General features: G+C 38.5%; 1 protein-coding gene across 4 annotated transcripts in view; it reads right to left on the bottom strand.

Annotated features, from left to right (window-relative positions):
- LOC123517411 (5'-AMP-activated protein kinase catalytic subunit alpha-2-like) overlaps window positions 1-9,678 on the bottom strand; it is a 74,057-nt gene extending 64,379 nt beyond the window's left edge. The window contains exons 1-3 of one of the 4 annotated variants that reach the window (XM_045277429.1): window positions 9,349-9,678; window positions 5,314-5,455; window positions 5,118-5,211 (exon numbers count right to left, since the gene is read on the bottom strand). In XM_045277429.1, the coding sequence (XP_045133364.1) occupies window positions 5,118-5,211; window positions 5,314-5,455; window positions 9,349-9,463 (351 nt within the window). In that variant the 5' untranslated portion in view covers window positions 9,464-9,678. The remainder of the gene's footprint in view (window positions 1-5,117; window positions 5,212-5,313; window positions 5,456-9,348) is intronic. The other 3 variants (XM_045277427.1, XM_045277426.1, XM_045277428.1) reach the window with 3 other exon arrangements.
- Between the last annotated feature and the right edge of the window lie 3,001 nt (window positions 9,679-12,679).

The following is a 12,679-nucleotide window of genomic DNA, read 5'->3' as shown; positions in this document are numbered from 1 at the left end:
CATGCTTTGACTGGCCACTTTCGGCTTTGCTCCCTGGGCCTCATCAACATATTTTGAATTTGGTAATTTATTTCTTACCGGTCTATCCATTTTTTTTACTCTTCCTGGGAGCATGTGGATGTGTGGTCACTGGGGGCCAGGCCTGGTAGCTATGTGTGTGTGGTGAGATACGTTGGCGGCTGCTATGGCTGGCCTTTGTGTGGTTCTCGCTCTGTCGTTTGGAGTGTGGAGGTTCTCACACCTCCGATCACTCCCATGTACACGCCACAAGGCTACGTTCACTCTGTACACTCGTTCACTCGCTCTGGTCGCCCCTTAATAGCAATAACTATTCTCACTCAAGCACATTGCTTAGCGTGTGGAATGTTAGTTAGATGCCGCTCTGAGGCACGTCCGCTCTCCACGGAGCGCGGAGTGTGTGTGTGTGTGTATTTACCTAGTTGTATTTACCTAGTTGTAGTTTTACAGGGCCTGGGCTTTATGCTCGTGTGGTCCCATCTCCATATCTACACTTATCCAACTTTTCTTTAAAACTATGTACACTCTTTGCTGATACCACTTCCTCACTCAAACTGTTCCAAGTCTCAACACATCTTTGCGGGAAACTAAATTTTTTAACATCTCTCAGACATCGTCCCTTCCTTAGTTTCTTACTATGCGATCTTGTGCTTCTAAAGTCATATTCTTCTCTCAGGATCAGTTTCTCATTATCCACTTCATCCATTCCGTTAATCAATTTATAAACTTGTATCAGATCCTCTCTCTCTCTCTGCTCCAAGGTTGGTAGATCCATTGCCTTTAGTCTCTCCTCATATGCCATCTCTTTAAATTCTGGAACCATTCTTGTAGCCATTTTTGTAGTCTCTAATTTTCTTATGTGTTTCTTTTTGTGGGAGTCCACACAACTCCTGCATATTCCAATCTAGGTCTTATTTTAGTACTTATCAATTTCTTCATCATTTCCTTGTCCATATAGTGAAATGCTACTCCAATATTCCTTAGCAAATTATACGTCTCTCTGAAAATTCTATCAATATGGCTAACCGGTTGATTATTTTCTTCCATTGTCACTCCCAAGTCCTTTTCCTTTTTACTTTTTCTAGTTCTACTCCATCTCCCATCTTATAGATTCCCACTGGTCGTCTTTCACTTTTTCCCATTTCCATGACATGGCTTTTGTCCACATTGAATTCCATCTCCCATTTTTGCTCCATTTCCAGATCTTGTTTAAGTCTTCCTGTAGTATTTCACAATCCTCTTTTGTTTAATGACTCTGCACAGTTTCGCATCGTCCACAAACAGATTTATGTAGCTGTTCACTCCTCTGGCATGTCATTTATATATACGAGAAAAGTATTGGTGCCAATACTGACCCCTGTGGCACTCCGCTGTCTACTGTTCTCCACTTGGACTTCATATCTTTAACTATCGTCCTTATTTCTCTCCCCCTTAAGTAATTCTTCATCCATCTCAATGTGCTTCCTTTTAAGCCACCCTTCTCCTCTAACTTCCATAGTAATCTTTCATGTGGCACTTTATCAAAAGCCTTTTTTAGATCTAAATAAATACAGTCAACCCATTCCTCTCTCTCTTGTACTTTATCAACTATTCTAGAGTAGAAACTCAATAAATTTGTCACACATGACCGACCTTTTCTAAAACCAAATTGGCTATTTGATAATATTTTGTTGTCTTCAAGAAACTCGATCCATTGCTTCTTTATTACTTTTTCACACATCTTGCATATTACACTAGTTAGTGATATCGGCCTGTAATTTAAAGGTTCTTCCTTCCTTCCGCTCTTATATATGGGAACCACCACAGCTCTTTTCCACTCCACTGGCACTGTTCCATTTTCTATTGAGTATTTTATGATGTTGTATATTGGACTTGCTAGTTCTTCCCTACATTCTTTCAGTATTCTGCCTGAGACTTCATCCGGTCCCATTGCCTTTTCCTCATCCAATTCCGTCATCAACTTTTTTATTTCAAGCTTGGTTACTTTAATCTCTTTCATATAGACAGTCTCTCTATTACCCTGTGGTCTTTCAAATTTGGATTCCTTAGTAAAGACCTCATGAAATTTACTATTTAACAGTTCTGCCATACTTTTTGGGTCTTCCACCATTCCGTTTTCTCCTTTTAACCTTTCTATTGTTTCTTTTTGTCTTATTTTTCCATTTATGAATCTGTAGAACAATTTTGGTTGTTCCTTACATTTGTGTGTGTGTGTGTGTGTGTGTGTGTGTGTGTGTGTGTGTGTGTGTGTGTGTGTGTGTGTGTGTGTGTGTGAGTGCATACATGTGTGCATGTGTGTGTGTGTGTGTGTGTGTGTGTGTGTGTGTGTGTGTGTGTGTGTGTGTGTGTGTGTGTGTGTGTGTATTTACCTAGTTGTAGTTTTACAGGGCCTGGGCTTTATGCTCGTGTGGCCCCGTCTCCATATCTACACTTATCCAATCTTACTTTAAAAGTGTGCACACTCGTTGCAGACACTACTTCTTCATCTAAACTGTTCCACGTCTCAATACATCTCTGCGGAAACTATATTTTTAATATCTCTCAGACATCTTCCTTTCTCAGCTTTTTACTATGCGATCTTGTGCTTGGTGTCATATTCTTCTCTCAGGATCAGTTTCTCATTATCCACTTGGTCCATTCCGTTGATCAATTTATAGACTTGTATCAGGTCTCCTCTCTCCTTCTTTGTTCCAAGGTTGGTAGATCCATAGCCTTTAGTCTCTCCTCATATGTCATCCCTTCAAGTTCTGGGACCATTCTTGTAGCCATTTTTGTAGCCTCTCAATTTCCTTATGTGTTTCTTTTTATGAGGGGTCCACACTACTCCTGCATATTCCAATCTGGGTCTTATTATAGTATTCATCAATTTCTTCATCATTTCTTTGTCCATGTAGTGAAATGCTACTCCAATATTCCTCAGCAAATTATATGTTTCTCTAAAATTCTATCAATATGGCTTACTGGTTGATTGTTTTCTTCCATCGTCACTCCTAAGTCCTTTTCCTTTTGACTTTCTCCAGTTCTACTCCATCTCCCATCTTATAGATTCCCACAGGTCGTCTTTCACTCTTTCCCATTTCCATGACATGGCTTTTGTTCACATTGAATTCCATTTCCCACTTCTTACTCCATTCCCAGATGTTATTTAGGTCTTCTTGCAGTATTTCACAATCCTCCTTTTGCTTTATAACTCTGCACAGTTTCATATCATCCGCAAACAAATTTATGTAGCTGTTCACTCCTTCTGGCATGTCGTTAATATAAATGAGGAAAAGTACTGGTGCCAATACTGACCCCTGTGGCACTCCACTTTCTACTGCTCTCCACTTAGACTTCATATCTTTAACTACCAACCTTATTTCTCTCCCCCTCAAATATTTTTCTATCCATCTCAATGTGCTTCCTTTTAAGCCACCCTTCTCCTCTAACTTCCACAGTAATCTTGCGTGTGGCACTTTGTCAAACGCCTTTTTTAAATCCAAATAGATGCAGTCAATCCATCCCTCTCTCTCTTGTACTCTATCAACTATTCTAGAATAGAAACTCAATAAATTAGTTACACAAGACCGTCCTTTTCTAAAACCAAATTGGCTATTTGATATTAATTTGTTGTCTTCAAGGAACTCGATCCATTGTTTCTTTATTATTCTTTCACACATCTTGCATATTACACTAGTTAGTGATACCGGTCTGTAATTTAAAGGTTCTTCTTTCCTTCCGCTCTTATATATGGGAACCACCTCAGCTCTTTTCCATTCTACTGGCACTGTTCCATTTTCTATTGAGCATTTTATGATGTTGTATATAGGACTTGCTAGTTCTTCCCTACATTCTTTCAGTATTCTGCCTGAGACTTCATCCGGTCCCATTGCCTTCTCTTCATCCAGTTCCTTCATTAACTCTTTTATTTCAAGCTTGGTTACTTTAATCTCTTTCATATAGATTGTCTCTCTATTACCCTGTGGCCTCTCAAATTTGGATTCTTTAGTAAAGACCTCCTGGAATTTTTTATTTAATAGTTCTGCCATACTTTTGGGTCTTCCACCATCCCGTTCTCTCCTTTTAACCTTTCTATTGTTTCTTTTGCCTAATTTTTCCATTTATGAATCTATAGAACAATTTTGGTTGCTCCTTACATTTTTCGACAATATCTTTTCAAGTTCTTTTCCTCTTCCTTCCTCCCCTTAACATATTCATTTCTCGCTGCCTTGAAGTTTTCCTTATTTGTTGGATTCCTATTTCTCCTCCACCTTTTCCATGCTCCATCTCTTTTCTCCTTTGCCCTAGCACACCTTGCATTAAACCAATCTTTCTTTCCTTCTTCTTTTGGTCTATATTTTGGGACATATTCTCTGACTCCTGTTTTGTATATTTCCAAAAATAAGTTATATTTGTCTTGTATTGTCTCTGAGTTTTCCATCTCCTCCCAGTCTACGTTTTTAAAATAGTTCTTGAGATTCTCAATATCAGCCTTTCTGTAATTTAATCGGTCTCCTTTCTATGAATCGTCTCTATCTTCCTTTCCTTCTTCTATATCTATTTCTAATATTACATGGTCACTCTTTTCCAATGGGCACTTATATCTTATATCGTCATTCATTTGTATACCCCTTGTAAAAACTAGGTCCAATCTCGCCGCTCGTCGTTTCCTCTGAATCTTGTGCATTCCTTTACTCTCTGGTCCATCATATTGTCTATCATTAGGTTCAAGAATCTTTCTCCCCAGGCTTCTTCCCCCATACCACTTTCATAATTTTCCCAGTCCACTTCTTTACAGTTGAAATCTCCTACTAATATCACTTTTCTCCTTTCTTTAACGATTCTCATTAGACTCCTTATTGTGTCATCTATCATGTCTTTATATTCTTGATTGGTGTGTGTGTGTGTGTGTGTGTGTGTGTGTGTGTGTGTGTGTGTGTGTGTGTGTGTGTGTGTGTGTGTGTGTGTGTGTGTGTGCGTGCGCGCGTGCATGTGCTTGTGCGTGTGTGAATTCTAAAATCTACAATCCAGAACACTTCCCATCCCAAGCATTCAAAATAAGAGCTTTCAATCTGTGTAAAAAATAGTACATCTTTGTAATATAAAATCCTAATTCTCACCTTGCTTTTCTGCTTGATATAATCAAACAGTTCTCCTCCAGAAGCATATTCCATCACCATGAAGATGTCTGTTGGTGTGCTGATCACTTGATATCTGTAAAACATTAAAGAAATTCATTAAAAACATATGGTCCCAAGTATGCCACATTAGTATCACATACTAGCATCACAAATCAGTCTCAACCAACACACTTACAGCTTGATGATGTGGGGATGACGGAAGAGCTTGAGGTTGGTAATCTCCCGCTTTATTTTACTGACCATGTCCAAGTTTTTAATGGTTTTGCGGTTGAGGATTTTAATGGCAACTTTAGTGCCGGTGAGAATGTGCTCCCCATCTGAAAAAAAAAATACATATATATAAAATTACCTGTAAGTTTGATGTGCATACAATGAGTTCATTAATTTCCAAATTACAACTTCTTTGCTACAAATCATCAGATAAACTAATAAGGGTAAAGTGTCCAATAGGTATACAAAAAAAAATCAGTAGAATTAAAAGGAATAAGGTTCCAGTAACCAGCCAGGAAAACAACTTAGTTACCTTAAAGATAGATGCCAGAGATAGAAGCAAAGTAATTTCTACATCAAAAATAAGGAAAATTACAGCAATTAGGAAGAATCGTAAATTCCTTTCCCATGATTGTACTCTTTCCCTAAATTTCAGAAGCATGTCATGCCCAGTCTCATATTCTGCAGGAATAGTTGTCATTTTATGTGGCACAAAGTGTTCATAAATATTGTTATTTATTGTTCAGAAAAATAGGCTTAAAATCAGTGTATACCTATTTTTTCCTCTGTGCTCAAAATGTACACAGGTGGTCTAATAGCTACTCTTGGCTTTTTAACTCACACTATAATAGCAGAGCAGACATATGATATGTTTTATTCATTGCTATAGTAAGCTATATGTGTACCATTGAGTCAACATCTACTACAGGGATTTTTTTTAAACAAGTTTTTTTTCACCTTTTTATCATATGTATTGTATATACATGACTTTTGGTGTGTCCTTAAATATAAGATATAGCTTTGTTATATACAAGTACATAAAAAAATCAGCATAAAAATGCCTATAAACATTAAAGAAACAAGCCTCCTCCTTGGCATAAAAAAAAAAAAAATTCTGGTAAATATTTATTAGGTGCACCTGACATGAGTAACTTGGGAGATATTACATAAGAACATTCTAATTCTGATTCTGAATTATAATGCACAGGGCATCACATCCGGTGCATAATAAGCATTGTTTTTGGTTGGTTGGTGAGGGAAGGGATCCAAGTATGGAAAGGAGGGAAGCGAATCAAATGTGTCTGTTAGTGTTGAGGTGTTGTGATAAATGATTGTATATTTGTTTAGAGAATGTGTCTATTGTACTGTTATCTAAAAATACTTTGAGGAACCCTGTTTTTCAGTCTTTTATGGTATGTGGAAAGTATGAGTGCTTTTATGTATTTGTGTTAGTACGATATGTTTGGTATGCTTGGTTGTGCGAGTTATGAATATGTTCATTGTTTGTGCCATGGAACATCATCACTCCTCCTCAAGAACTCTAGTGTTTGACTGACTTTAGAGCAGATGGAATCTATGTGAGTGTTGAATTTAAGGTCTATGGAGAGATGAACACCAATGAGAGTATGCAGTGCGTGTTGCTCAATATGGACACTTGTACATTTTAGGCACCATGCACTGCATACATTGTAGACCACTCATGGGATAAGTTAGATTGGCTCATGTTTTGACAGTTTTGCAGGAAAGTGACTCCTATTCATCTTTATAGCAGGGCTGGCCCTGGAATGTCATGCAGTATGCCTTAGGACTCTGGCAGTAGCTTGATTAAATGTGTACACTCGACCCTCGAAACAATGGACCTCCCATCAACGGATTTCGGAAACTACGGACAAATTCTGGAGTCCGGTTTAATCTACGGACGAATATTAAAATGCGCGCGATTGTCCGTTCCCGACAAATTATTGTCCGGTAGGTGGCGGGTCGGTCGCGTCATCAACTGTTGGCCCCCATGTTTAATCTTCAGTCCGTGCGTTTTCAACCAACAGCGAACATTGTCCAGTGCTTACCATGGATTTGTTATGCATTTGTACCCTTCCCACGAGTGCTTAACCTATCCAAAATGCCTCCTAAACCTAGTAAACCAGTGAAGCGTAATCGAAAGGCTCTTCCAGTGGCTGCTAAGCTTGAACTAATACGAAAATTAGAAAATTTTACATATTTTATGTACATTTTATACAGTTTTTTACGTACTTTGCAAAGAACGGACTTTTGCAATCTACGGACAGGGTCGTGCACGCATTTGTCTGTTGTTTCGAGGGTCGAGTGTACTTTTTGATCCTTGATATTTGAGATCAGTCCAATACATATGCCCTAGCTTCTATCTTTTGTTTCCAAGCAGTCTTGAAGTATTTTTCTCATACATTGTATGATAAAATGAACCTACAAATAAAAAGTTGTAATTTTCAATTACAAAATTACTCTTTAAACATGAAAAAAAGCTGCGACCCTTAGGTTTTCATAAAAAACTTTTTTTTACACCTTCGGTTATATTGTTATTGCATCTCTTCACAAATCCAACTGTTGATAACTGTTGACATGAAGGCACAATGGTTAAGCTTAAAAATTAGATTTAATGCCCAAGTGTTGTCATATCCAGCAGAGTTCTTAAATGCCAAGTGTGTACTCAATGGACCAATGCATACTCATTGGACACTTTACCCTCGATAATAAACATAACGTATGAATGAAATCTGAAACCCAATGCTGTCTCTGAATGTCATCAGTACATCATCAACATACCAATAAAAAATGCTTTGGTGTTTTCTGTTGTCTTACAAAATTGTAGAAGAGTTTGAAATTTCTCATGTTGCTGATCTAGCTTACAGGCTGACTGTAGATAGTACCTATACAAAATTGTTTCCACATCAGAAAGTGGAGGATGAGAGGGCCATAGATGGATCTTTCACATTACTTCCTTCAACTTTCCATTTATTTCACATAGCTACTACAGATGATTAAATTTACAATGTAATATTTTGCATTATTCATATACTTCTCAATATTAGCTCAGATTCTTGTTACAAGAATATCAAATACTATTAAAGAAATTTCTGCTTTTTTTTCCCAAGGACTCATGCCCCTTCAAAATTACTGATTCTCTCCTTGAGGACATGATTACCAAATTAAGAAACATTACTCTAGGGTGAAGAATAACCTGCTGCAAGAGTGTCATCTTTAGAATCTGTCTTCCCATCACATGCAGGGATCCATCAACACCTCACAGAACAGATGAAGGAAAAATTACTTCCAATACTAGAGGCTAAAAACATGAGAAAGTCAGAATAACTTTTAACCCTTAAAACATATATCATGAGAAAAGTTAAATTTGACTAGACTCCATTACTGACTAAAAACACAAGAAAAACACTAAGAAAAGATTAAATTAGCAAAGCCACAGGAGTTTTATATGCATCATGCCACCAGTTTACAGGTTGCTAGGTCAGGTTAGTTTAGTTCAGGACTGATATCAAAACACATCAAAATATCAGGAAAAGAAAACTAATCTTGTCAGGAAACTGAATTAGCATGACAAATTCATATTTATCTATAATAAGACTGCCACATAATATTTTCATACTTCATAAAAAATCTGATAAATAATGAGATATGTCTTATAGTATGTCACATACGGATGTCTTTACTATAGCAAACAATCAAATTATTGTACTGAGGCTTTAAGATAACATACACATTGTGCATTTGGGCATGGGACTTCAATCTAACGTTGAAAACATGGTATAGGAAGAGATTCACCAAGGACACTAATTGTACTACAAATAACTGGACCACCATCTCAGGAGCTACTTCTGTCAAATACCTTGAATTGGACTATGACAAGTGTGTGTACGTAGAGATAGATGCAACCAACAATGTGTACATGAATTACAATTATCTGCAGCAACTCGCATCAGTAGGAAGTAATACTGATAATGAACAATCATTAGCAAGGTAAACTAGTAGCTTCGTCGACCCAATTTTCTACCATTGTCTTAATAAAGGCGAGCTGGACGCTATTTGAACACTAGTAAGGCTAATTGAAATACAAGCTAATGTGATTAAAAATACATCACATGCATTCGCAATATGAAGTATCATTTATCTTCCTAACTACCTATCTGCTTCTTACCCATAAACAATACATGAATTATCTATAACTTACATTTCACTTTTCCGAAGGTTCCAGCACCAAGTGTATTACCAATCTGATAATGGCCTATTTTCATTAAGGTAATGGTCTGGGAGCCAGGCGCTTGTCCTTGGACTGGGGTATCCATGGCTGCTGCTACGCCCGTCCGTCAGCTGTGTTGTTATGATGACCTCGTCTTCTCCACTCTCCTGTCTCCACTGCAGACGACAACACCCTCACTCCCCTCACTGCCAGGCGGACCTCGTTTTCCACACACACACACACACACACACACACATGAAATGGATTTTTTCCCTTTAAGTGATCATACAATTTTTCAAGTAGAATTTCCTTATGCTAAGACCACAAGTTTGTTATCTACTTTGGTCACTTTCTATGTAGTGCTAATGCGTAATACAGGCAAATACACACACACACACTTTTATCTTTGTCTTGTGAAAATACAAAATAAATTCATAGAAATAGGAAAATAGACTAATAAAGTTGTATTTATTTACTTTGGTTGTATATTTACAGGGTTCTAGCGGAGTTCATAGTGACATGTCTCTTATCACTGTCTTCATTTCTCTTTCTGTTAAGTAGTCCCTCGATCATCATCTTTATTAATGATTGATTGATACATTTATTGTTGAATTAATAAATAATTACAACAAAAGAGGAGGATGGGCCTTGCCACCCACCCCCTGGGCAAAGACTTAATGTTAAAGTATCATAAAAAATAACTCTGGACAGTATACACAACAAGAATACAAGTATTTCAATAAATAAATACACATATTGCACACCTTATTGCCTAAGACATCCTACAGTCTGGGAGCAAACTAAGGATATTCCCTGAGTATTTCCCTGAGGGTGGCAGAGTCTAGAGAAGCTGTACAAGTCATGCTGACCTTGTTAATTAAGATACCTTTATTAATTAAGATACTCTGTACTCCTCCTATATATTCAATTTTATATAGGAGTCCTTTATGTAGTACTCTGTCAAAGCCTTTTTAACATCTAAATACACTGTCCACCCCATCCATCTCTTTCTTGTGCCTTGATCATCCGTTACCCGTGTATAGAAAATAGTAGAAATTTGTTATAAAAGATTTTCCTTTTCTAAATCCAAATTGGAAAAATTTCATTTAAAATTTCATTTTCCTCCATATAATCCAGCCATTTTTCTTTAATGACAACTTCATAGAGCTTCCCCACAACACTAGTCAATGACAGATTTGTGTGTGCATTTACCTACTATTAGTTGTATTTACCTAGAAATCAGGAAGCTCGCTTAACACTTCCGCTTGGGTCGAATGGGGCCGCGTGAATCCAACTTCGGGACAGTAGCGGGGCTTCATGAGACGGTGACGTGAAGGGTTCATGAGACGGTGACGTGGAAGGGGAGGTGGAGGTGGCGAACGAGGTAGCAAGCGGAGGAGGTGAGGGTAGTGAAGTATGTTACGGGCGGGCCGTAACAGTGTGTTTCACTGTATGATCTGCTGCAGTCTCTGACGAGACAGCCATACGTTACCCTACGTGTGTGTGTGTGTGTGTAAGCCAGGCTAGACAAAGGGCGCCTATCCCCCTCACATGTTGCAGGGTGGGTTTTTTTTAAGGATATAGCGATCATTTTCAGGTATCTGTCTGCGTGAGTGTTGCCGCGTGATGGCTTATGCTGGAGTCACACAACAGCTTTTTTTTTTTTTCTATTTTTTTACTACGACGCCCCCGACGGTCGTACAGACCAGTTTCCTGCGATTGCATACGACTATCGTAACGATTGGGGGCATTTCAATGCAAGAAGGACATGTAAAACGAAGGACGTCCACCATCGGTGGGGAGGGGGACCTGAAGGTGGATGTTCACTCTTGGTGTAGGAGGCGGTCCCTTCATACTCATGTCCAATGGGCCTACGGTGTGTGGGACATCATACCCATCATGCTCTTCCTCTGTCCCATCGTCTTCGGTGAATATACCATCTTGAGAGCACGGTGTGAACTGGGGCTATTTTTTTTTTCTTTTTTTTTTTTTTCTTTTTTTTTAACTACATGGCGACAACGCACGACCGGTCACACTGGTCACGACGATTCTAGCGACAACGTATGTTCAAAGCACAGTCGTAGCTCAGTATTTTAATGATTTTTTACTCGTTTGATGTCAAACGATGTCGTTAGCAGCACGTACGACATCGTACGTCATCCTATGTCATCGTAAGCCCGATGAAATGGCTTTGCTTGTCGTGACTCGCTTCCCGACAGTCGAATGCAGCGCTCGATTGTCGTAATGCTTGTACGATGTGTGACAACAAGGACATCTTACGACATCGTGCGATAACGCCGCGTTAACGTACGACTTGACTCACGACATCTTACGATAGGCCAAATACCGTTAAAATGACGTTCTAGCTGCCTGCGACAGCCCTCCTACGACCGTCAGGGACGTCGTAGTAAAAAAAAAAAAAAAGCTGTAGTGTGACCCCAGCATAATTTATATAGTCAAGTCGCACGGAAGAAAAGTCGCAGTCGCAAATTGCAAAGTCACAAAGTTGCAAAATCATAAGTTGCGCTGGGATGGGAGCGAAAATAGAGTCGCAATGTCGCAGACACACTGTAGATACGACGGCAATTAAAGTCTCAATGTCAAAGTTGCACCTGAAAACAAAAAGAGTCGCGTTTTGCTGTGACAATTAGACATATTTGAAAAAAAAAGAAGAGTGTTAATTATCACAGAAACGTTGTATTGAAGGAAAGATGGAACAAACAATATTAATTGGTTAATCGTGTATTCTCATTGTGATCGGCTAAGAGATGTAGTGACTTTTACGCTCTTCTTAGATTATTTGTTGTAAATTTCTCTGGTGTAAGTATGTATATCAGTCCAGTTTTAGTCACCATTGTCCACTGTCCAGTGCACCAAGGGGGGACACTCTGCGTCACTATGTCATGGAATGTCCTCCCATTGCTAAATTTAGGCCACAAGGTCAGCATGACTTGTATAGCCTCATTGACCATCTCTTAGACTCAGTCACTCTCAGCCTCTCAGGGATATACTCAAGGAATATCCTCAGTTTGCCCCCAGACTGTAGGATGTTTAGGCAATAAGGTGTGCAATATGTGTATTTATTTATTGAAATACTTGTATTCTTGTTGTGTATAATGTCTAGTGTTAGATTTTTTATACTTTAATCTTAAGTCTTTGCCCAGGGGGTGAGTGGCAAGGCCCATCCTCCTCCTTTGTTGTAATTATTTATTAATTCAACAATAAATGTATCAATCAATCAGTTAATCAGTGACCAGAGGATATTGTTACCGTACCGAACCATAGACTGATCCTTGATAGTAAAACGAAAAATGGGTAATCA

This window comes from Portunus trituberculatus, chromosome 42 (assembly GCF_017591435.1).
Source record: "Portunus trituberculatus isolate SZX2019 chromosome 42, ASM1759143v1, whole genome shotgun sequence".
Lineage (NCBI taxonomy): Eukaryota > Metazoa > Arthropoda > Malacostraca > Decapoda > Portunidae > Portunus > Portunus trituberculatus.
Note: the sequence above shows the minus strand (reverse complement) of the source record. Positions and strands in the feature narration are given on the sequence as shown.